Here is a 26081-nt window from a genome sequence, read left to right as displayed (position 1 = left end):
AGTTTTATTCGATTTACTCTATTAACTTTAATTATTACTTTTTCAAAATAAACAAAAATTTCAATACATCAAATTTGCTTAATAATTTTTTTTATATACCGCTGCATTACTATTGTTCTAGGTGTGCGAATAACTTCAAAATTAGAGTTTTGTTTTTTCTTCTTCAATAATTAAATCATTTGCACTGATTATTCATTTATAAACCATTCTTTCTACCTCACTTTAGTAATAATACAATTATCAATTCCAAAAATACTTTAGGTTAGGCTTAAGCAAATAAATAAATTTTCCCAATAAATTATAGCCTAAATTTCTTAATCATTTGTTTTGTGAAAATACAAGTACATTAAGGTGGAATACTGATGTTTTTTACATTAATACAATTAAAGAATATAATTAATATATTACCTTAAAATTTATAAATTAGTCCTTGTAAATATAACAAATATTATCCACAGTATTAACTTTAATTACCATTCGAAGATTATAAAATAAAATAAAACAAATAAAAAACAATCTTAATTGTTTGAAAATATTTTTTATTTAAAATTTTACATTCAATTTATTTGTATAAATAAATAAACAAAATTATTAGCTTTTTGATGATGCAAACGTTAAATTATTATTATTATTATTATTGAGGTTTTAAAAATGGTTCAGCTCTCTTTTTATTTAATTACCACCTAAATCTTCAAATTAATAATTATAACTTAGGTAAATTAGCAAATGTTTTATTTTGCTCCAGTAAGTACTTTATTCTTAATAATACACATCTTTACAAATATTTTTTCCTTAAATTTACTATCAGTTTTTATATTCATTTATTCAAGCATGTACAATATATGAAGTATATCATCGATATTTGCTAAATTTATTTTATCATAAAATTAAAAAATACTAAATCCATTTAAGTAATATTAGAAAATAATTAAAAAATGCACTTGAATTAATAAGCTGCATTTGAAATTACAGCTGGTTAATGATTGTTCATTTCTATAAGTTATTAAAACTAGTTGTGTTTAAAATAAATAATTTTTTAAAAACCACACACTGATTACACAGATTTTTAAGCAGCTATAACGTTAGTTATTTATTTTTTTTGATATTTAATTGCATAAATATCATTATCAGCCACAATAAAAGAAAAACCAATTAATGATTAAAATAAATACAGCTATGCATCAATATAAATTAATTTAATTTAAAAAATATACATAACTATTTCTTAACTCAAGTGTCATTTTATCACATAATTGCAAATAATTGCTTTAATTATTTAGTGACATATTTATAAAAAATAAAATAAGTCTTGAATTTGTGAAGAATTAGATCTCAAATTTGCATATTTTTTCATTTCAAAAGTTATTCAGATAGCTCATTGTAGCTAACATTTATATTAATAAAAATCACCACAAAAAATCAATATTTTTGATATTTTTATGTGTTTTTAAAATATTTGATCAACATAAAATTTTTATTATTCTAAAGAAATAAATTCAATAAAATAATTGAGAAAATAAATTAATTTTATTTTGTAGAATTCTGATAATTTATTTCATTATTTCATATTTTTTTAATTTTTGAAGTTAACCAGGTAAATTAATTACGAAATTAATAATTTCTGCTATTATTTCCTATCATGCTACTAAAAAAAGCCCTTTTATAAAAGCATTTATCATTTGATAATGTATTCCTTGTGCTTTTATTTATTTAAATTTTTAAATTTGAAAATGGTTATTTTAAAAATAAAAAATTAACAACTTTGAACTGAAAGCTATATTAAATATTAAACGTGTTTTAACTATCACTTATAAATCCAAATGACATAAAATAGCTTAAACATAATGATTTTTATTAACTTTCTTAAATCAATAATATTACAAACGCCTTTAACATAATAAATTAATTTTTATTAGATTTATAACATTTTTTTAAAATAGCAATGATATTCTAACGATAAAATTAATGTTTATATTCTAAATAAACGTTTTTTTATTGTGCAACTTTTATTAATTATATAGATAATAATTGCTAAATATTCATAAAAATTAAAACTTTTAAATATTAACTTTAATTATATAAAAGACATTAGTCAATATTTTTGATTATTTCCTTTTACAATAATTATTTTAGATGTTTTGGATATATGTTAAATCAAAATTCAAACCATTTTATTTTTTCAGAAAATAAAAATTGTGATATTAAATAAAATAAGTTTTATATTAATTATTTAAAAAGTAATTTTATTATAATCAAAAAAATTGATTTCTTTATCAAACAAAAAAATCTTAGCTTTTAATTTCTAATTTTAAATTATGAATAAATTTAATATGTATGTTTTAGCTAAAAAAAATAATTTTATTTGAAATATAAAATTTATTTTATTAATATAGTTTATAAACTAAAGAATAATAAATAAATAAATATTATTTTAATCATAATACTTTTATAGCTAGCTCAAATATAATTATTACTAAGTTTTTGGGATTTGGATGTGTCTATTATTTAGCTGATAGAAGTATTATTTGATTATATTTTAGAAAGATTTTTATTATAATTTGCAAAGCAAGCAAGCATATCTAATTTTTTTGAATAAAGTGAACACAAATTAATGAATAAAAATCAATCAGAAGCTCAAAAGTATGAGTCATTTTTAAATAGTAGACTTAAAATAGATTTGAATAAAGCTTATAGAAGAAAAGAAATATACTAAATGAGACTAAGAGATTAGTATATTTAAACATAGTATATCATATATTCAATTTGATATTTTTAACAAATAATAGTATCGAGACAGAAATGTTTATACAAAAGGCAGAAAGCATTTAAGGAGATTCAATTAAAATGAAACTGGATTTAGGACATTAATTTTTTGCAAACGCGGAAATGTAATCAACTAAAACAATAGATATTTTTACAAATAATTATTTGATTATTTATAAATTAGTGAAAATAAAGATAAGATTGTTTTGGATGTAGGACTTGGAGTATTTGTAGAGTTAACATATAAAGAAGCAAAAGATATTATATTTCAACAAAAGATTGAGCTTGAAAGATTGATAAGAAAGGCTGATATTGATATTGTTGATATTAAGACCAATATAAAAATAGTAAATTTTGAATTTGTAAATTTTTTCAATTTATAAATTTTAAAAAAATAGTTTGAGAATACTTTGAATTAGCTAGCAGGTTTAGTGTAGCAATGAGCTCTAATTTTGCAAATAATTTAATATTAATTTATATCTCAATATATTGTCAAATATTTCACATTTTATATAAAATATTTTTCAATAATAAGATAAGAGTAGTAATTAATTATTAAATTTACAAATTTCATTTTATGTTATTTTTAAAATTAATTAGTAAAACAAGCCCATTTTATATCAAACAATTTATTTTATTATTAAGAAATATTCAGTGTTAATATTAATCTAAATCACAAATAGAAATTATTTTAAATAAAGTTTTGAGAAGTAAAACAGATTAGGAAATAATAAAATATATTTTAGAGAAAATATTAATAGTAAATTCATTAGTTTAAGTTTATACAACAATATTTTGAGTTAATAGAGAATAAATAATAAAATAAATTAATTTATTATGATATCTTTTAATAAATAACACTTTAACTTTTTTAAAAGATATTTTTCAGAAAAAAAAATAAATTTAGAGAAAATATTAAAAGAGAATTAAGTTATTTAAATTTCCAAAAAGACACCCAAAATAAATGTATTATTAAATTAAATTTATTATTTTTTAAAATCAAATATTTTAGAAATTAAACAGCTTAAGAAAAAATGTAATAAATTTTAGAGAAAATATTTATAGAAAATTGAATAATTTAAGCATAAATAAATATATCTTGAAGAATAGTGATAAAAAATAATAAATTTAATTAATTTGATATTATGATGTCTTTCCATATAGAATACGATTTATTAAATAGTTCATAAAATACATTTTGTCTATTTAATAAATTTAAAAATTGTATTTTTTATTGAGATATGATAAAATATTTCATTTATTCCTAATTTTATATTGATAATAAATTATTTTTGTATTATTCAACAATAACTCTTAAAACTTGGAAGATAATTGAATTGACTGAATTTTTTTTTGTCATATAAAATATAGAATACTTGAATATATTAGATTGTTTTTCTTTAAATTATTAAAAAGCTTTATTACTTACTTATAATTTAATAAATGTAAATATTTTTTACTATTAAAATAAAATATGTAGAATTACCTTAGTTAAAAACTTAGATTTTAAGTTCAAAATATTTACTTTTTATTGATATTGTATCGATTTATTAATTTCTGTTATTACTTAAAAAAACTTCAGGTATAATTTTTGTAATTCAAAAGCTAGCCTTTGCTAATTGAATCTAACAGCCATTTATGAGAAACTATTATTTAGCCATCGTTACTTGATGATTTGAGAGATTTTAAACTATTTTTATCAATATTTTACGCTCCTGATGTTATTACTACATGGAAATATTCTTCTGGTTCATCTCTATTATTATCTATTACGACTCCTCCTGCTAATTTTATCAGCTAAACCATTTCTTTCTTAGTTATTTATTAATCTTTTTTTGTTTGCTTTTCACTTATATAAAATCTTAAGTTTTCAAGTAGATCTGTCAATCCGTTCTTTGTATAATTATACAAAAATAAAAAACTTATTTATTAGTTTTTTTATGTTTACTCTAAGACGAGATTCTCTAGGAGTATTAATCCCATAAGGATCACCATAAACTTCAAATTCTTCTTCATCTTTCAATTCGTTGTACCCATTAGAGTGTATTATCCCTATTTTTTTTTTTAGAATTTAATTTAAAAGAATAAGAAAGATTAAAAATTACAATTAAATCCTACAATCCATATTCCCTCCACTAAAGCGCTTAAGTATTTTAAAGTTCTTTTGGCAATTATTTTATCATCTTTTTAATCTATTGGAAATACAACTAAATGAGTGAGTTATTCATGATAATCTTTGAATTGCTTAGCCTTATATAGCTTGCAAAATTTATCTACTTCATGCTTTTTCATGAAAATTTACATTTATCTATAAGCTCAAAAATAATATTTTAAATTTACTTAAAATTCTTCTGGCATGTTTGAAACTAAAATATTTATTTTATCATTCCTCTTTCTTGTCTAATACGAATATTTATTTATTAATCTATTTATTTTTCTTAACTGATTAATAATTTTACTTTTGGTTTTGAGTTGTTATTACTGCTACTAATAGTACTATTCTCATTTTTTTATATACTTTGAATTTAATTGGATTATATTTCATAAGCTAATTTATTTCAATATAATTATTTAGAATTTAACTTTACTCAATTCATTTTATCTAAAACAAATAAATATCAATCAATTAATTAAACAAACATGTTCACATTTTAAAGGTTGATGTAACTCGCTAGCTTTTCTTTTGCGTGTTGAAAGTAAGTCTTTTTTAGGTGTTTCAGTTATTTGTATTTTCTTAATCGGCTTTATATTTAAGATTATTGATGCTAAAACTTGAGCCTTTTTATCAGGAATGTAGTTTCTCTTACCAACGGGCATCTTGCAAAGTGGACAAAATGCTTATTTAGCTCCATTACTTCTAATATGATTTTCTAAGCATTTTTTACAATAAGTATGTTAACAAAAAGTTGTTACAGGATCCTCAAAAATATCTAAACTTAAGTATTAAAATGTAATTTTAAGAATTATTAGTGAATTAAGCTATCATTACCATATTGCGCATCTAGTTTCGTTTTTTAAAGCTAAAAAATCATCAGGCTCTAGTATATAATGATAATTCTAATAGTTTTAAGATAGTTCCATCAATTTTTTATTTGAAAATAAAATATTTTTTTCAAGATTTGATAATAAATCAAATTGAATTTATTTCTTTGTTTTGAAATATGAATTTTGATTTTTTATAATAATTGCGCAATTTTATATTGTCTTGTTTTTTGTTAAATAAAGTTAATTTGATGATTTATGGTTTGGTTTGATATCTCCCGCCTCAATTGATAAACATTATTTCGAATAGTAGAAAAGGAATATTTTTTCCCTGAAATTATATCAATTCTATTTTTATGCAAAGTAGAGTTTGTAAAATTTCTATTTTTATAAATATTTTAAAGAAAGATTCAAATAATTTATGAATTTATTTCTGATCAAAAAGATTATTTGAAAATTAAAAGTTTAATTCAATAAATTTGAAAATTCAAGAATTAAAATATAACTTTATAAATTAATTAATTTGTTGCTCATATGCCACTAATTTAAATTAAAATTAAATTATTAATTTAAAATGTTGAGAAGAATAGAAAAGATTTAATAAATGAATTAGCTTTTGAGAAATACATGATTAATTGTAATGAATTCTTTGCTTTAGCTGAGATGCATTGCTCTAAATAATTTAATTATTAAAAAAAGCTCTTTGTATAGATCTAATATTGATTGGGGTTAGAGCATTTCTTATAATTTTATTTATTTGGAAATAAATCAACTTTTTAGATTTTTACATGGGTAGAGATACAAGGACTACAAGTATTAAGAATAAAGATACCAAAAATGAAAAGTAGGAGGTATCTCATACAAAGTCTAAGTAAAAAATTAACAAGAAGAAAGCAAACTAGAATAAAAGCAAATCATAAAAGAATAAAAATGGAGCAAATTGCTAGGAATCGGAGGTCAGATAAATGAGGATTCGTGCTGGCTTAGTTTTAGATAAGAAAGAGGTTCACACTATATGTTTAAATAATAATGGATCTAACTCATCTTCATCAGAAATAAACTAAAATGGCATATAGATGGACGAAGAAGTACTTCAAAGTGACAGTACCGTATCTAATAACCACACTAATGGAAATACAGCTTTATCCAAGAATAAGGTTGAAGGTAGAATTATTTTCTTTTACTTTTTAAATTGGTTGATTGCCTTCTAATTTTTGTAATATATTTATTTTTTCATCAGATAAAAGGGGCAATTCAAAAAGAAATAACAAAAAGATAGCAACTTAAAATTATGGTATGCAATAAAGTGACTAGTAAATTTATTAATTCTTTGTTATCTTTTAAAAATAGAAGATTAACACGATTAGTGCGGTTAGCAGAATCAGTGTTAGAGCAATATCTTGAATCCAGAAGTAGTTGGTGTTTAGCGATTACATTCTAATGGAAATAGCAAAAATGATTCATCTCTTTTTTATGATTAAGATAAATAGAATTTTAATTGCAATAAAGATGTCTCTAAATCAAATACTAATGGACAAAGAAGTCTCCCAATAGCTAAAGGAATAAAGCAATCAGACTATAGCTAATTCATTAATTTGCCAAATAACTTCAATTCTAATGGGAATGATACTAATAATATTTAAAATATGACAACTTTTAATAGCGGATTTTTAGGAAAAGAAGATTAATTCAAAGATTTTAGTATAATTGTTGGATCATTCCAAAAGCAACACTCTATTTTTTATGGAAGTACCTTTATCTAAGAAGCAAAAATGAGAGGTTTCAATTTAGAAATCGTATATGATGATAAAGAATTTATAAGCAAAGTTAATAGCTTTGATATAGCTTGGATTGTAGATAATTCAGAATTAAACAAAAAATATGAGCAACAATACATAGAATCAATTGGTACTTTCTTTAAATCCAAAAAGAGTTTATATATTCATGCTGGAACTAATTAGTGCTACTCTAGGACTAACATTATCTTATAGAACTTTTTCAGTAATTTTATTTTTTTAAAAGTATTTTAAAAATTAACTTAAAATATTTTTCTTATAAAGATAACATGTCTCTCTAAGGCAAAATTAAACCCAAACAAAAAATCGTTAACCCAGATTTAAATTCATAAAATACACTCCCTTACTCATTTAATCGCTCTCTTAGTTTAGCCCATGGTATATCTACCCTTAAATTGACCAACGACTAAGCAATAGTTTAGCAGAAGCATGATGATTTTTCCAATTTCATAGTAATTTAAAACTGTCAGCCAATAGTGCTAATTTCTGAAGAAAATGATTAGCATGGTAGAATTATCCTTGATTGTGGTTTCTTGAGCTATGATATTAAAACTTGGAGCTCTGATCATTTCCATCATTACCTATCTAACTCTACCGTATGGCTTACTGGTATACCAAACTGAAATCTTAACAAAAGATTCTATTTTTCTCCTCTTCTTCATATTTCTAAAATTCATAAAAAGCAATAAAATAATTTCTAAAGTAATCAAAAATCTGAAAATATTATAAAGTAAAAATAAAATTTTTCAAAAGAAGAAGCAAATAATAATACTTATTTATAGAATGAAGCACACTGTTAGCTTCTATTAAATTAACTCTAATTTTATTTATATCTTAACTATAATTAAAAATGTAATGTAAACCTTTATTTATATCATATTTACTTTCTGTATTATAAAATTAATATTAATTCAAAAACAACTAAATTTTTAAAATAGATTTAAATGATTACATTTATTTTTCCGACTTTTTTAAATGAACAATCATTTTAAAACAGGTTAATAATAAATTATAATTTCTCTTTTGTAGCTTTTAAATTCAGATTAATTTAAGCATTTAATAAAAATTTATTTAACACTATTTTTTAAAAGTTTTTTGAAGAATAAACAAATGTTTTGATGGATAAAGTAAGAAGAATATGAATTCCTAAATTTATTTTTACAAAATACTTTAAGATAAAAAATAAATAAAAATTTTTATGTCATGTTTTCTTCATGTTTATTTTATAAAAAAATATTTTTAAAGGTAAAAAATACTTATTTAAGCAAGTAGTTTTCAACATAAACTATTATTTTTTTCCAATAATTTATTTAACTTTTTAATCTAAAATTTGTGTTTATTTATATTACTAAAATAATATTTTTTATTAATTATCGATTTATTTTGTTGTTTTAATAGCTTTGATTGTATTATTTATTTTTTTTATATTACTTTGAAATAAAATATATTTATTTCTTTCTAATTTTTATTATGTATCATTATTTTTTTTAATACTTTTAAATTTTTAGTTCTCCCATCTTTTTCTAAAAGATTTCAGATAATAAAGTATATTCTAAGTAGTTAATTGACTCTATATCACTTTCATACTAAATACTATTTTGTCTAAGGCTAATAATTTACTATAGAGTGGTGGCTGAGACATCTATTTTTAATAAAGCCATAGAAAAGTCTGACACAAATTCAACCGAGCTCTGAGGAATTATATCTTGTAATGAAAGAATTTTAAGTTATACATCTGCATAAAAGGTCATTTCGTCATAAGTTATGAATTTCAATTTAAAGGGTTTATTTGTATCTTCAAATGTAATAAATTCAGGAAGATTTGGCAATTTATACACATCAATCAGCAATTTTTTAATTACTTTTTTGTTAATTTCCATGTTTGATTCATAGTCTAAATAATTATAACCTCCATTTCTTTAGTATAGCTCATTCATTTAACTTAAAGATCTACCTAACAGCATACAAAATGCTTCACTAACAAATGTATTATAGCTTAAAAAACACTCCTTTTCGAGGTTTGGACCTATATTGGCTCCTATGTACATTTCATCTTTCTAAAATGTTGTTAAATATTGTTTAACATAATTGTCAAACATGATCTTCCTTATACACATCTCGCCTTACAGATTTTCGTTTTATTTTATTTACTAACAATATAATTTCTACATTTGCAAAATTTGATTCTAAACACTTAAGTAGTACTCAATGATTTGAAATAAGCTATGTATTGTTTAATCAGGATATGAAAGGTATCTTTTTTTGTATTTATTAACATCTTGCAAAGGTTATGTCTTGCTATCCAGTTAAAATGTCAATATCCTATTATCAAAGTCAATAACTCCTTGTGTCCATTATTTGCATTAGTTCCAAAATGATGTTTTATCTTCTAAGCTCTTCTCTTTTTAGGTAAAATCTACGAAGATTTCCCCTAAAAGATAGAAAGCTTCAAAGCACTGTGCCTTGAATCGACAAATATTAGTCACTTAATATTCTACACTCTTAAGAGTCTCTTCAGAAGATAATTAAATCTCACAACTTTTATCTTTTAATTCTTCTTCATCTTCTGTTTAAAACTAACCAATAGTATGTGGAATAGAATGTGCATTTTATATGATCAAGCCTTATCCTCTAGAAGTCTCGTTCATAAGAGGATACTGTAAATTCTTATTATTTTACTCTAAATTTGATTCTTCTTAACATTTTTTAATTGCATTATTAGGATACTAATAGAATTATATCATTACTTAACTAACTATGATTGCTTAAATTAATTATTTTTATATAAATTAAATAAGAATTATTATAAACATGCTTAACTAACTTTAAACTTATTTTTTTTTATTAAAAATTTTATCACCACATAGTATCATAAAATAACAAATTATAAAAATGGAAATAAGATTAAATTGGTTACAATTAACATTTATTTTTAATATATTGTTTAATAGATTTAGTTGATTAAAAGTAGAAGTAACTTTTTGTATCCTTCCAACATATTTTTATTTTTGGAAGTATCAACTTATTTTTTTAGTTTTTGAATAGTTAAGTCACAAACTATTTTATTTATTTTAGCGAATTCTAAAATTTTTAATAAATGCTTGAAAACAAGATTTAGAAACATATAGTGAGTCAATTTATATAAGTCTATGCATACTTTGCAACATTTAATAATAAATGATCATATATTTACAGTATGTATGTTTAGTGGTAACAAATGATTATTTACTGTGAATATTTAGTAAATTAATAAATAAATTAAATTAAAAATATTTGATGATAAATAGAATTGACTGAAAAATGATTGACCCTTATTACGAAAGATATTGTAGGAGTAAAGAGCTTTTGCTAAACAATTTACCTCATGAAGTGATTAAGTAATAGGAAAAAGTATCTAGATAGTTTCTGAGGAGATTCTACATCATTTATAGATCATTTTTAGTTATAAGTTTTTTATATGCTTCTGTATCATTATATTTAGGAATTTACATTTAACAACTCGCTCAATATAAAGTAGAAAGCATTTTTATGTTTACAGGAGTAGTTTTCTATTTTCTTACTTCATTCGTATCATTTTTAACACCATTTTTCAGCTTGAAAACAAGACTTCAGAGAATGGCTTGTATAGCTAATTACTTAGGAGGATCTTTTATAATTATAGACTCTCTTGTAGTATTTATAATATCACTAATTGATGATTGTTGCGGTAATTAATTGTCTAAAATACATAAAGCATGAAAAAGAGCTATAAAAATCTATTTGTTTTAAAAATAATAGGAATTTAATTTTAAATAGATTCTCAGTAGGTGGTTGACATGTGTTAAATTTTATAAAACGGTCAAGTGTGCTAAAAAATAGGAACTTAGGAGTTGATTTAAAGAATAAATAGTAAGGAATTTATATAGTAAGTTTGCTAAGCATATTCTTGCACTGATATGGAAGTTGTTACTATTAAAAATAATTTAATATATTGGATCTGCTGTATAAATTTCATCATATTTTTTTTGGTTGGAGCTCTGTTCATGCACCAACTATTAAAGAAAATTTAGAAAGTAGACAGTGAAATAAAAAAAATATAATAGGATTATGTGTATTCAAAATATTCCAGCTCATCTGAATACTGAATCAATAAAAAGTAAGTAAGTAAGCAAATATTCAAAATTTGTTACAACTTTTAATATAAAAGAATATCCATTGTAATAAACTAATGAGATAATTAATATCTATGCCAAATAAATTAATTTAATATTATTATATAAAATAAGTTAATAAAAAACAATTCAATTTAACAAATCTAATTTATTTATTTATCTTTAAAATTATCATTTTAAATTATTGTATTTATTATTTATTCAGATGTGTGAAAAATTACAAAATTGTTTCTTCAACATTTTTAATAATTCTAAATCTTATAAACTAAACTTTATTTGTTATTCAAGACTTTTAAAATAAATAAATTTAATTAAAATAACTATTAAATAAGAATATAAGTAACCTAATCTAAAATGTTTGTTTTATAACTTTTAATAAAATATCTCAAATAATTTCTTCAATATTCTTTATTTTAATAAAGGTAAAATAATTTAATTGTTTTTATTATTAAAGTGGGTATGATATTGAAAATTTATTTAAATACTTCAAATTTAGTAAATGAGTTAAAATATGGAAATCTTTCCTACAAGCATAATTTTTACATGCCATCACCCCCGCTTACTGTCATTTTAAATGAAAATGAAACAGCAAACCTTAAAAAAAGAATTATTATTTCCTTCATATAAACCCTTAAACTATTTAATTATGTAAGTAAGTAATGAATTCATAGAAAAAATCTACATAAATTACTTGCTACTAAAATATGCAAAGCATATACAAATATAAATTGCTAAAAGTGGTAAAGCAGAAGATAATATAGAGAATATCGTCATAAATGACAAATGGGAAATATAAATATTTATGGGCTATTGTAAAGCAATTCTTGTTAAAACAATTGAAGAAGCTAACAATAAAGCCAGAAAATAAATATACAGTAAACTTAACATTATAGTTAAGTTACAACCATTTAAAGATATCTCTAAAAAACTAAACTTCGACCACTCTATCAATTTAATAAAATATATTTACCAAAGCCATTCTTAAGTTAAACTATTCATAGTAGATAATATCAAGTACTCACTTAATGATGTTGCCGAATAGATGTTAGGTCAAGCAGAAGCAAGTCAATTGAGAGAGATTATCAAAAAAAATAGCCCTCCAAATGACAACGATCTAATGCTAAATACTATCGTGAGTGATACTAAAAAATATATATAAATTAATAAAATATTAAATAAAAATAAAATATTTTAGAAAAAATTAATTATATATATATATGTCTACTGTAAAATAATATTATAATTAAGAATAATTTGGTGATTGACACTGGGGTCTGAACAAGAAAACTCAAAGGCTTCGGCAACTAGAGTATTTCTACCCAAAGACAATCAAATTAAAAAATATTAATATATAGAATTAATTTATGAGTTTTGCTTTAAAGTTTGTAAAAAGAATAAAACTTTCAATCTATTGAAATATAAAATATTTATTTATTTATTTAATAATTAACTTTATTTAGATTTGGAATCAAAAAGTTAAATTTAGTTAGATTTTTAATTAAAAGTAGTAGAATAAGTTACATGAGAGAGGGATGTTCATTAATCATTTAAAATATAATAAAGTTTTGAATATTAATTATAAGAATCATAAATATTATATATACGAAAGGAATTGAATACAAATAAGAAGAAATAAGTAGTTGTTTGTGGGAAAGGGAAAGGAAATTTATTATAATTAAAATTTTTAAATTAATTTATTGTTTTTTTGTTTGCTTAATATATAAGTGTTAATTTAATCTAATTAAACTAATTAAAGGGATAATGGTTGCTTCTCCATTTAGTCAAATTTCTTATTTAAGATATATCAAAGTGGTCTATATCCACAAATTTTGTGTTTGTTCTAATCGTTATAAATACCGCCATTAACTTCTGATTACTTGCACAAGAATTTTTCTTTAAATATTTCAGCTTAGATTGTGTAGGTGATATCTTCTGCTTTGTCATTTCTGAGACCTAAATCCCTAAGTTATTGTCTTTGTATCTTAATCTATTCTTCCATAGAAGGTGATACATTTAATATAAAGATCATTGAGAAGTAGAGAGATTTAATTCCAAGATCTTGGTTGTTCTATTTTTGGATGAGAGTCTAAACAGTGACATCAGCGTAGAAAGTGATATCATCAAATGTTTAGAATTTTAAGTTTTGAGGTGAAGAATACTCAAAAAATTCTTCAGGAATGATTGTTTGTGCTGCAAATTTTTCAATTATACTTTTCATAAAGGTGCGTTGCATGCACATAATAGTTTCGAAATCAAAGAAATCAAAAAGACCAACTCTGTGTTGTTGAGATTAGTTTTCTTCAAGTGTTTAACCTAAGAGCTCGCATAGAGATTCACTCATAACTTGTTGATAGAACTACATTTTATTTTTGTTAAGATCAGGACCAAAATGTCTAGCAAAGAATTTGGTATTTTATCCTAAGGTTTAGTAATGGTAGAACATTCTCTTTTAGAAATTATCATGCATCATAAAATGGTGATAAATTTTAAATTAAATATGTGGATTAGTCTAGGGCATAAGTTGTTAGTTTCTTTTGTACTTTTCAACTAATTCTTAAAGACTCAACACAATTTACACAAGTTCCTGAACATCCTTGTTGGGGTATTAAGAGTATTTTTTAATAATATATTCTTAATTAAATTAATGAGCTATTTTATCATCTAATTTAGTGACGAGTAGTCTTTTTTGTGTATCGATGAGAGAGCAATTTATATTTTTAAAGTAATTCCAAGGAGAATACAAATCGGTGTACTGCTTTTGGAGCTTACTAAAATCGACAACTATTTCTCCTGAATAGTATATTTCGCTAGCCTCGCTGTAGAAGTTTTTATAAATGGGAGTAATTATATAGCTTCCATATTTAGGTGGTTCTGGAAATCTTCTTTTTTTATATTATCTTTTAGCTATTGTTTTAGTTTTTTCTAAGGGTTTCAGCTCTGTAACACTCTGAGTATCTTTTTATTTAGTTGATTCGCTCTCGTCCTCTTCTGTATCAATAAATTTTGTTTCAATATCGCAGTAAGTATCCATGTTTATTGAATTGAAAATGTTGGTGTATGAAATATGTTTTGATAGTTTATTTGTATTTTATCTTTGTTTTTAACAAGTTTTAATTGATTTTTCTCTTTATTTATTATTAAATACTCATCCTTGAAATGACCTCACTTATCTATCAGCTTTATTAAAATTAGTGAAGATCTGGTTAATATTAAGAGTTATAGTTTTCTCTTTAATTCTATTAATTTAATTTTGAAGAAAGAAATAGATAAACCGATCTAATTATCATAATATTGAGTAAATTTATTAATAACTTTAGATTTATGATATTTTATCTACATTAAAGTCAATTAAATAAAATAGCTGCTAATAATTATTCAATTTACATAGTAAAACATCATTATTGAAAAAGTATTAAAAATTTAATTAATTTCGAATCCTTCTTGAAATAGAAAGATATTTTATTTAAAAAAATCAAATTTTTTAAAAAAGATGCATAATTTTAGTATAACTAATGTCAAATTGATAAATTCCAATTAAAAATATCCTATCAATCTATTTTTAGAGCCTCAATTTGAACTTAAATTTAATATCCTTTTATTATTAGAACCAAATTTGAAATAAATGTTTTCATCTATTTCAAAGCTTATTGTGTTCGGTAGATTTTATTTGTCAAATTTCAGGTTATTTATATGCTGCTTAATAAAATTAATTCCAAATACTAAAGAATGAATTAAATCAATAAATTCTTTATATTTGAAGTATTTAGTTTGCTTTACTTAAAAATGAAAATAAAGATAATAAAGTGAATAATTTTAGTTAATTATTATTTTTTTGTAAATGTTGTAAGTGTAATAATTATGAAGATAATCATTGGTGAGTTAGCTAAATAGAGACATATTTGAAAGTTATTAAGAATATTTTTCTCTCCCGTAATTTAAATATAATAATTAGAGTAAAATAAATAATAATTCATATATTTTTCTATTTCTCTTAATAATAAGTTGTATTTTTTATTAAAAAAATCAAAGCAAAAAATTAATTTTACTTCGTATTTCGAAGAATTGCATTTCAAATTATTATAATTAATTATATTTGCTAATAAACTACATTTAAATAGAAATTGAATTATTTTTAAAAAGAATTGAAATAGAGTAAATTTACATAAGTTACTTACATTTTATCTTTAAAAATTTATAATTTCCTATCAACCAAAATAACAAAAAATAATTATTAAAAGTAAAGTAATTAATTAAAAAATAAAATTTATATAATTTAAAAAAAAAAATTATTTAAAAAATGTATCAAGCATCAGAGATACAAATACATTTTTTCAAGCTACAAAAAAAAATAGTACTTTTTTTAAATAGAATATCTTAATTTGCTCTTTTATATAAATAAAATAAGCTTTATATTATTTTTAACTATAAAAAATATTTACTTTTTGTATATTCTAATATATTTTAGAATTTATTACATTTTTTTAATTGTTTTTTTTTGAAATAATTTACTTAATAGAATAATAAAATATTTAAATTTTAATTCTACTTATTTACTTATTGGTTGATTTTTAAAGTAATAATCTATATGTACATACATATATGCTCTATGAAATATATGAAAATTATGTGTAGAGCGCGAAAAAAGGAGGTAGGAATAATAAAAAAAGAATAAGGCTTAAATATAAAAATATTGTAATAAGAGAAAAGATATTAACTGTATTTAAAAATCTAAGAAGAGAGACATTAATCTATAAATGCTACTTTAAATAGAAAGAGAGATATCTTGTTAATAAAATTGCTGATATTAATTATAAATTCGCAAAAATTTTAATCTTTTAATTAAGAAAAAAGAATAAAAAGCAAGTAATAAATAATACAATTAATTATCAGCAAAATAAACAAATAAAGAAAGAATGGAGGATTTTGAACAAAAAGAGCTCAAGCGCAGAAAAGAAGACTTTAGAGTTGAAATTAGAAAAAATAAATAGGCTAAGACTTTTAGTGCAAACAGAAAAAAATTGATCTAAAAGCTATTTGAAGAAGAAGAAACTACTTCTTCCTCTTCTACTTCATCTCAAGAAAAGCACGCTCTAAACAGCTCAACTGGAAATAATTAGTAGAATATATTTAGCATTTCCCCATTCTAAACTAAGGAATCTCAAGTATTGAATCAACAAACTTACTTAAATTCTAATTAATCAAACCTTACTTCTAGCAACAGCTTGAAGGTTTACCTTATATATAGCTTATAAGAAATAGATTAACTTGTAGTTGAATTTGTAGATTATATTTAAAAAAGCACTCAATAACTGATTTAGAATAATTCTTAATAAATATATTTAGATAACGCTGTTTAAACTGATATATTAATTGCTTAGAGTTTACTGAAGGAAGTCCTTTAACCTTTATTGAAGTATGAGGACCTCTTTAAGCAAGTAAGTGAGAAAAATTGTCATTTGTTTGAGTAAAGTTAAGTGCACATCCGCTTGTTTGAGTATCTTTAAAATATCATTAACACAATGCAATTTGCTATGTCTTTAGATTTATAAGGTGCTGAAGCACTGTTATGTAAAGTTTTTTAATACTTAGTCAATGTTTGCTTAAACTCTGAAAAGGCTTTAGACGATTGTTTTTCATTAGGAATTATTAATTACTTTATCAATATTATGATTTCTTCTAATTTCTACAAGCAAAAGTCAAAGATGATCTTATTTTCTGTAAATTTGCTTGATCACATAGCCTCAAGAAACAATAGCGAGCACATCAAAATTTTAGCTGAGAAAGAAATAACTAGATAAATACTCACTCTAATGACAGATATTTAAAAAAGCATTTAAGAATAATAATAATAATTACACTAAATTTAGTAATTTGACATGTAGACTGAAGCAAATGTAAATAACGAATTAAAGATTGATAGCTTCTATCGCAAATTGTTAGTTCACTTAAGCAGCATTTTATCAAATATTTCATCCAACAAAGATCTTATTGACCAACCTAATAAGGATATGCTCATCTAGATATGCCAAGAACTTCTATTCCTAATTTGTAAAGATTTAAATGAGAAATCAAAACAACTAGTGGCTCTTTAAAAGTTTTATTAAACTCTCCCTCATGAGTACTAAAATTAAGGTATGAAAAGTAATTTAGATGAAGAAGAGGAAGAATTAAGTGAAGAAATAAACACTCTTCAAAAAAAATAAAGATTCAGACCACCTGAGGAATAAAAGATCTACGAAGAATTAGCATAAATTGAAGAAAATCTTGGAGCTTGTCTTTTAAATATTATTGAAATGATGGAAGCTGATGATTTAGATGAATATATTAGCAACAATATAAGCTTTTTAGTGTTTTCACAATCTCAAATACTACCAGTCGAAGAATAAAACTAAGAAAATAGCCAAAGAATTTAAATATATGGCGAGCTCATGAATGGATTGCTGATGGGTGAAGAAGATTAAATAGAATTAGTTATCGACACTTTCTAAATTTTAGACTATATAAAAAATTTAATTTACTCTAACTATAACAATTTGGTAATAACAGGACTTATTTGTCTCTTTGATATTTTAATTTCTGCCACTTAGAGCCAATTTGATTAAATATGTGAAAATGATTAGAATATAATATGCAGATTATTGTAATTAATTAATCATTAAACAAATAACACACAACTTTAAGTAGAATCCTTAAAAACTCTTTCAGCTTTTGTTGACAGAGCACCAAAATAAATTATTGACTACAAACTTCGTCCTACCAATATAATAAATATTATCATTCAAAAGATGGATCCTGAAAATGAATCTGCAATTATTAAATCTGCTCTTACCCTATTAGAGTCTCTTTTAAAATCAGAAGAATGTAATGACAACGAAGAATTCGAAGAAGAACATGAAGATATAGAAGAAGCTAACCACAATTAAATAAACAAAATGTAAACCTTAAAGCACACAAGCGATAATTATTGGGCTCTTAAATTCCAATCTAATCCTGCAGGCAACAACATTATAACAAAACTTATTAACTCACTTCACTCAACAGACATAATTTTACAATTAAGTAGTATTCTTGACGAATACATTGACTGATTGAAGTGATTTTATAATTAACATTTTAAAATAAAAAAAATTACTAAAAGTAATTTATGTGTATAAAAATATTATTATTTGATTTCATTCTTTTCTAAATTTAGAAATAAATGTTTTTATGATTACCCTAGTGTATTTTATATATAAAATTATTTATGTTGTATTAAAACTGAAGGTAATTTGTTATTTAATTAATATTCATTTATCTAAAATTGTATTATAAAAATTGTAAAGGTCCTCTTTTAAATACTTAATTAATTAAAATCCAAAAATTGATAAGTTCAATAATTAACTAATTGTTTAAGATTTATGAAAATTTTAGATTTTATCAGCAATTTTTGGTTGTATTAAATACAATTTTATCATTTAATTTTTAAAGCCATGACTAAATTTTATTTACAATCATTTACATGTTTTTTTTTGATAAATAATTAAATCAAATTATTTTAATTCTAAAATTAAACAACCTCTTTTAAATAATTGATTCATTTTATCTATAAAGTATTTTTTAAATTATAAACTGTAATTTTTATTGAGTTTTTGATAATATTTTATTCTTGTTTTACTTAAACAATTCCTCTAGATAAATTTTGATATTGGAATTGTAGGTAGTTTGTAATTTAAGTATTTTTATATAGCTAAAAAAAGTGTTAAATTATAATGTTCTATTTTTAAATACTTTTTATGTAATTTAAAATCTAACCATTATTAAAGGTCAATTTTTAACATTATTTTGTATAAAATTTATCAAAATTTGATATGTTTTCAATATTTTCTGTTACATTAAATATAGTTTGATCATTTAACATTTTAAATGATGGCAAAAGTTGAATTTCATTCCTCAAATTTTTTCTTATATTTAATAAATAATTAAATAAAATTCTTTTAATTATGAAATTAAATAATTTCTTTATTAATATTTTTAGATTGGCTTATTATGTATTTTAAATAAAATAAAAGAATAATTTATTAATTTGTTATTTATTGAATTAATTTTATATACAATTAGCTGAAAATTAATTAATTAATTATTTACATTTATATATTATAGTTTTATAAATATGTTAATGTTATTTGTTATTATTTAGTTAGTATAAAACGTTTTTAATTTATTTTATATAAAAATTAGTCTGATAGTTTTCTTAATTATGTTATTTTTTATTAGTTTGTTTGTTTGTTTGTTTTTTGCAGGTAAATACTTGATTGGTGGTTATTTTAAACCAAATCAATGTGTGTAATTTCAATTATTTAACTCGTATTTTTCTTCAGCGTATACAGTAAAAAGCTATGTTTTAACCAAATTATGTAAAAAGCTATCATTTTTTCCTAAATTTTTAATCATTTGCTTCTCTATTTCTTCGAAATTAAGTATATTATTCTATATTTTAAATTATTAAAATATTTATTATAAAAAAGAAAGAAACTAATTTTAATTTATACAGATTAATAAGGAGGATTTGCAGGCATCTACTAAATTATGTTTTAGATTAAAAAGTCTGAACAGGTTTGCAGTATTTTCATGCAAGCTGTTTTTTCTTGATGGTTAGGGTAAGTTATAATTGTTTTCTTTCTTCTATGTGTAGAGTTTGAATTTATAAATTGTTAGGATTGAGGTCCATTTGATTTACTATTTTTATTTTTGCTTCCAAGGAGAGTATTAAATGCATCTGTTGCTGCGTTTATGATAAATGATTTTGACCTATTGTGTTACTGCTAGAATATAGAATTGCCTTTTTTAGTATTACTTCCCAACAAATTATTTGAAAAGTTAATTTAGCTATTACTATTAGCATTGTTAGTATTGTTGTTTGAATGACTTAAAATCTCTTTGTAATTGCTATTTTAGCTATTGCTCATATTATTATTACTAGAGTCATTCTAATTTGAATAATTCATGTTATTGCTATCATCTGTGTTGTCTCTTTCGAGATCATCAAAGTAGTTGCTAACTTTTTCAACAAGCTAATATTTAAAATAATTAATTTTTTAATAAACAAAACAATTTTTTGTTTTAAAAATTTACATGCTAATAAAATAATGAATCCTAAATATGTGAAACAAGATCTGAGTTTAATAATTCTATGTTTTCGTCAAGCAAGACAAATAAACAGTTCTCATGCTTTTGGGCAAGATTATTTTGATAAACATATGTTTTGTCTTTGTTTAGTCCTACTAAAATAGGAACAGGAATATCCATCAAATGGGTGAAGTTGTTGGGTAAATTAAAAATAAGAGGATGATGCCATCTAAAGGGTTTTAAAAGTGAATGGAAAAGTAGCATTGTAGAAGACAGCAGGGCTGAATTACTAGACACAAAAACTACGCTTTGTTCTAGTAGCAAAGAAAGAAAGATATTTACAAATAATTCTTTCTCAAAACTTGAAAGGACTAAACTGCATCCCCATTCAGCCTCAATATGTTTAGCTTCTTCTCTATTTGGTACTTAATAAGAAAAACATTCCCCATTAAAATTTAATTAAAGTCTATTTGATATGCTTGGTAGTGCTATTTTTTTTAGCTCTTCAAGGAGTTCCTTGCATTCTTTGTTCAAGAACTAAATTTTAAAAAAAATTATTTTCATTTTCTTTTAAAAGATAGATGTAAAAATCAAACATTTTAATAAAAAATTTAAAAGTAAATTATCTTAATTTTGTTTATATAGAATTTAATTACATTATAGAAGAACTCATTTTCAAGCTTAGACAAAGCTGATGGATCATGTCTGATATTTTCCTGAATTCTCGAGAAATATTCGATTCTCTTCATCTTCATTTAATCTATTTAATAATTATTTGTTTTTAATATGTAAAAATAAATTGTTTTGATTACTTAACATAGATGATATTATATCTAGGAAAAATCTGTGAAATGGATAGTAAGTTAAAAAGCAGAATAATTTGTTAGTCTTCCAACAGTTTTTATTTTATCCCTTTTAAAATAAATAAGTTAATAAATAAATACAATTACTATCATTTAGTTTTAAAATATTTACATTTTCAACAAGCTCTTTTACTCGGAAACAAATTCCATATAGAAGATTAGAAGGATTGCAAATATCAAGTAGCTCTTGATGTTCATTTTGCTTGTAAATAGAACCTTCTTTATTTTTTTAAAATTTGTAAGATTCTTCAGATTTTATGGCAAATACAAAACAATTATTATTTGCTTCTGCCATGTTGTTAGAAAAGATAATCTCATTTAACTATGAAAGAGAATCGGTCAGACGAATTTATTGAGTTTCTACTCCAAAAGGGAAAGCAAATTATTAGAATACATCTTCTCTCCCCTTCTCTATTTATGAGTTTTCGGGGTACTTAAAATATAGCTAAGGAGTTAAACTTTACATTTAAAATTAATTGAAATCATTAATTTAAAAAAAATAAGTTTTACCTGAATACTTCTTTTGTTTAAGATGGCTTTAAATTATTTATCTCTTGTTTATCTGGTCCATAAATCATCAATCCTTCAAATATCCTGTTTCCAATATCAGTCATTTAATTTTCTTCCAAATATTTCTTCATTTTTCCAGGCTCTTTTTTTTCATGAATGCTGTATTTATTTTTAATCTTCCTTTCTAAAACATTCTCTACCTATACCTACTGAATAGCTGAAATACTTTAATTGTTACTAGGAGAAATCGAAATACAATTTAAATTAGAGAGTTAGCTTTAATTTTTGAAATTAGTCATCTTGTTGTTTATTTAATTATAAGTCTCGACTGATTGATGTTTTTCATAAATGCTTTTGCTTACTTCTTCTGTGTTTAATCTTGCTGTTTCATGTGTATGCTAGTTAATTGTATGGCAATAAGGATTGTTTGTGTATAAGTAGCTATACTAATTAGACAAATCATCTACATTAATTAGCTATTCTGTAATTTAATTATAGTTGCTGTATGGGTCGTACTAATTACTTGTATAGTTTTGAATATTTTAAGCAAGATTATTTTAAACAAATTAAGGCATGTCCATTTGTTGCTATTATTGTTGTATCTAAAACTCCTTTTACTTTTTATTAAAAGTAGAAAGACTAGGATTTTCTATCTTTGAAAAATACTGCTCAGTTTTAATTCTGATATTTTTGCATGAAGTTTTCATCATAAATTTAAAATGAGATCCACTTAAATTTTCTAAATTAGCCGCTTCATCTGCATCTTCTTCTACGTTTGCTATAGTGTCCAAAACATCTTCAACTGTAATTGTAACATCCTCTTCTTTTTTTGGCTTGGAGTTATTATAGTAAACGATCTTTCCTTAGTTTGAAAGAGATCGTTGTTGCATTTCAGCCTGAGCATTAGTTGGAGTTTTCTAACCCATAATTTACTACAAAGCTAAATCATTATTGCTACTTTTTCTGTTTAAATTGTTTAAATTACTCAATTGATAAGTAATTCCTTCACTATTTCCAATACTTTCATGTCTACTCTTTAAATACATACTGTTTATTCCTGTTTTTTAATTTGTATATTGCTAGCTAGCCTTAGAAAACTACTGATCGATTGTATCTTTTTACAAAAATTTAGGACTTTTTAATTGCTCTTCTATTTATTTTTTGTTACTAAAACTAGAAAGTCTGTCAATTCCTACACTTTTTATTTCTACATCTGAAAACTTTTTATTTAGCACATTTGCTTAATTATTGAATTCGAAAGTGTTAAAATCCTGAGTTTAATTCTAATTATTAGGATTGTATGCAGCAGTTGAGTAAACTTAGTCCTAAAATATGAACTTACTCTTTCCAAACTAATTATTTTATTACTGAGCTGGTTTGGAAGATTAGTAATTACTAAAAGAATTCTATTAGTTTTGTGTAACCTGACTAACTTAATTTCCCTACTTTACCTCAAATTTTTCATTCTCGATTTTGTTATTCTTATTCTCAAACTATTCATCACATTAACTTTTGTTTTTATTGTTTGGAGAATATATTTAACTCTAATTACTAACAATAATGAGCTTTATGTCATTTTCTGAAGAATTAGAGTTTTGATTAACTTATTCGTTGTTGTTATTCACATTATTAGCATTTTTGTTATTGCTTCCGATAGCAGTATTAACGAAATCCTTTTCCTTTCTAATGCTGTTGGCTTTAAATATTGGATTTTGGCCAGCTTTACTTAAGTAATTCATGACAGAGTTGACTCCTAAGTTTTTTTGAATAATTTATTATTGAGCTTATTAATCTTCTTTTATCTAATTGTACTGAAGTGTAGCTATTTAATCATTTTGTATTAAAATGTTGTTCTAAGGATTGTTTAAATTGCTGCTTAAATAAGAAGAGTTTTAACTATGGCTAGGAGAAAGATTTTTATAAATTTATTAATTGTAAATTTTCTAGTTGATATTATCACTTGCTTATCTGGTATGTTGTGTTTATTGTTGATTATAATTTAAAGGTATTTATGACTGTATTACAGTTGATTAAGAGCTATTTTGGTTTACCTACAAATTTGTTTTTGACTAAACAGCACTCTTAGAACTGTAAAAAGTATTCTTCTTTTTTTATAAAGAAATAGAATTATTATCATTGCTTATTTACTATTTTTCTATTTCTAAGTTGCTGCAGTCTTTTAAATTATTATCACACTTTTCGATATTTAAACTTATCTTTTAGTTCTAAAATTATAAATTGTTCTAAATGCTATCCTCTTGATTGAAGCTCATGCTACTATTTTACTTAATTTTAGTGCCAGCCAATACATTTTAATAAACTGAATTCGAAGAACTTTAGTGTATCGAATAAAATGGTTTTCTTTTAGATTCATTTGATTCCAAGGAATGCTTGCCGTAAGTTATCATTGAACTATTTTCTTTATCAGATTAATTTGGAGTTTTAGACACTGCATGTTTTGAAGCTTTTGATTAAGACTGCTGAATTGAAGTAGCACTGAGTACGTTAGTCAAAGAAGGATTAGCTTAGTCAGTTACTTCTTTGTAAAAATCATTGTTTTTTCCATTTCCTTTCTTAGTAAACTAATTAGTAGAGTTCTCTTTTCCATCTTAGCCATTTAAAAATGTACTATAGTTATATTTTAACTGTGTGTTGGTTGCTGTTATTGATGATTTATCTAATTTTAAATATTAAAAATATTTAAAAAAATATTATAATTTTTAATTATTTTATTAATCTTAAAAATTTTTATTTTATATTTATTCCAATTTTTAAATGAAAAAGTATTTAAGCAATTTATATAGAAAATAGTTAAGAAAATTTATTAAAGTAAATTGATTGATTGATAGAAAGAAAGATAAATTGTATTCGTTAAACGTTTCTTTTTGAAAGTTTTTATATATTAAATAATCCTTGTTGTTTTATTTAATTGAAGTAAAAATCTATTTTAAGCAAGATTGTTTTTAGGATAGTTATTGAGTGATTTATCTAACTTTTTGATTTCTTATCACTTGAAATAAATGAAGAGCTAGATATTTAATAGAATTTAAAGTAAAGTTTATTATGTACCTGTGTTTTGAATTGAGACTGCGCTATTAATAGATGTCGAAGAACTTTCATCTACTTTTGATTTTAAAAAATAATTATTTAACTGTAACCTATATTTTTCTAAGTTATCCTGTAATCCTTTTATTATCCCATTTTACTTCTACTCATTTTACTTAAATGCAATAATTTCTTTTTCTGCTTTTTTTAAGTGCAGACCTTTTTACTATAACTCTTTCTTTAAATCTACATTTTCTTTAGTTAGCTTTTACACTTTAGACTTCTCTTCTTCGATATTCTTTGTTAAATTTTTAAACAAAATTTTAAATATTAAAAAAATAAAATGTTGTATTTGTTTAATTTATGTTTTTAATAATTCAGGCTCATTTTAAGTTAAAAAAGCTATGTATTTTTGCTCATATTTCTTTGCTTAATTTATATTTTTGATACTAAACTAAATTCTATTACTTTTTTCAAAATCACAATGAGTTCACTGAGGTTTTTATTGTGCTTTTCGGAAGCATCCAATAAACTCTTTATAAATTGCTAATCTTTATCCTTTGATAATCCCTCTTTTGTATTCATTTGGATGGATATTTTTCTATAATTTATGCAACTAGAGAACAAGTTTTGTTTTATCTCTGTATGTATCTGTTTTTTTAGTGAGTTTAATCTATTAATTAGTGAATGACTATTTGCTATTAAATTATCTATTTAGTATTTTCGATTATCTTATTAATTTTTGAAGTAAAACAAAATTATTATAAAAAGAGATTATATTGAAAAAATTACTAAAGTGCTATTAAATTTCTACGTTAAATTTTTTTCTTTTTGCTTTCTTTATATTTTTTCGCTTTATTAAGTTT

General features: G+C 22.5%; 9 protein-coding genes across 9 annotated transcripts; 5 read left to right on the top strand and 4 right to left on the bottom strand. All coding sequences in view use genetic code 6, as the record gives it.

Annotated features, from left to right (window-relative positions):
- Positions 1 to 2611: 2611 nt before the first annotated feature.
- TTHERM_00307710 (prefoldin subunit) lies at positions 2612 to 3206 on the top strand (the record flags this gene model as incomplete). Its single annotated transcript, XM_001021045.3, has 4 exons — positions 2612 to 2730; positions 2787 to 2888; positions 2948 to 3110; positions 3162 to 3206. The coding sequence occupies 4 exons, from the start codon at positions 2612 to 2614 to the stop codon at positions 3204 to 3206; spliced, it is 429 nt and encodes a 142-aa protein (XP_001021045.2).
- Positions 3207 to 4341: 1135 nt separating this feature from the next.
- Positions 4342 to 5844, bottom strand: TTHERM_00307700 (BRCA1 carboxy-terminus (BRCT) domain protein; the record flags this gene model as incomplete). The annotated part of the gene is made up of 7 exons (XM_001021044.2): positions 4342 to 4656; positions 4712 to 4815; positions 4869 to 5046; positions 5104 to 5163; positions 5223 to 5311; positions 5412 to 5698; positions 5753 to 5844. 7 exons carry the CDS (start codon positions 5842 to 5844, stop codon positions 4342 to 4344), a joined length of 1125 nt encoding a protein of 374 aa, XP_001021044.2.
- Positions 5845 to 6533: 689 nt separating this feature from the next.
- TTHERM_00307690 (type III restriction res subunit family protein, putative) lies at positions 6534 to 8164 on the top strand (the record flags this gene model as incomplete). The annotated part of the gene is made up of 4 exons (XM_001021043.1): positions 6534 to 6909; positions 6986 to 7039; positions 7096 to 7746; positions 7806 to 8164. The coding sequence occupies 4 exons, from the start codon at positions 6534 to 6536 to the stop codon at positions 8162 to 8164; spliced, it is 1440 nt and encodes a 479-aa protein (XP_001021043.1).
- An 852-nt stretch (positions 8165 to 9016) lies between these two features.
- TTHERM_00307680 (hypothetical protein) lies at positions 9017 to 10285 on the bottom strand (the record flags this gene model as incomplete). Its single annotated transcript, XM_001021042.1, has 1 exon — positions 9017 to 10285. The coding sequence occupies one exon, from the start codon at positions 10283 to 10285 to the stop codon at positions 9017 to 9019; it is 1269 nt and encodes a 422-aa protein (XP_001021042.1).
- Positions 10286 to 10841: 556 nt separating this feature from the next.
- TTHERM_000307679 (transmembrane protein, putative) lies at positions 10842 to 11665 on the top strand (the record flags this gene model as incomplete). The annotated part of the gene is made up of 2 exons (XM_012798860.1): positions 10842 to 11247; positions 11319 to 11665. 2 exons carry the CDS (start codon positions 10842 to 10844, stop codon positions 11663 to 11665), a joined length of 753 nt encoding a protein of 250 aa, XP_012654314.1.
- Positions 11666 to 12468: 803 nt separating this feature from the next.
- On the top strand, positions 12469 to 12765 carry TTHERM_000307678 (hypothetical protein; the record flags this gene model as incomplete). Its single annotated transcript, XM_012798859.1, has 1 exon — positions 12469 to 12765. One exon carries the CDS (start codon positions 12469 to 12471, stop codon positions 12763 to 12765), a length of 297 nt encoding a protein of 98 aa, XP_012654313.1.
- A 731-nt stretch (positions 12766 to 13496) lies between these two features.
- On the bottom strand, positions 13497 to 14723 carry TTHERM_00307660 (hypothetical protein; the record flags this gene model as incomplete). Its single annotated transcript, XM_001021040.3, has 1 exon — positions 13497 to 14723. One exon carries the CDS (start codon positions 14721 to 14723, stop codon positions 13497 to 13499), a length of 1227 nt encoding a protein of 408 aa, XP_001021040.3.
- Positions 14724 to 16605: 1882 nt separating this feature from the next.
- On the top strand, positions 16606 to 18780 carry TTHERM_00307650 (importin beta-binding domain protein; the record flags this gene model as incomplete). Its single annotated transcript, XM_001021039.1, has 1 exon — positions 16606 to 18780. The coding sequence occupies one exon, from the start codon at positions 16606 to 16608 to the stop codon at positions 18778 to 18780; it is 2175 nt and encodes a 724-aa protein (XP_001021039.1).
- Positions 18781 to 20020: 1240 nt separating this feature from the next.
- TTHERM_00307640 (DENN (AEX-3) domain protein) lies at positions 20021 to 25800 on the bottom strand (the record flags this gene model as incomplete). The annotated part of the gene is made up of 9 exons (XM_001021038.2): positions 20021 to 20158; positions 20221 to 20742; positions 20804 to 21334; positions 21454 to 21557; positions 21610 to 21709; positions 21773 to 22118; positions 22171 to 24847; positions 25240 to 25513; positions 25684 to 25800. The coding sequence occupies 9 exons, from the start codon at positions 25798 to 25800 to the stop codon at positions 20021 to 20023; spliced, it is 4809 nt and encodes a 1602-aa protein (XP_001021038.2).
- Between the last annotated feature and the right edge of the window lie 281 nt (positions 25801 to 26081).

This window comes from Tetrahymena thermophila (assembly GCF_000189635.1).
Source record: "Tetrahymena thermophila SB210 genomic scaffold scf_8254551, whole genome shotgun sequence".
Taxonomy (NCBI): Eukaryota; Ciliophora; class Oligohymenophorea; order Hymenostomatida; family Tetrahymenidae; genus Tetrahymena; species Tetrahymena thermophila.
The sequence above is the reverse complement of the archived record's forward strand: the minus strand, read 5'-3'. Positions and strand labels throughout refer to the sequence as shown.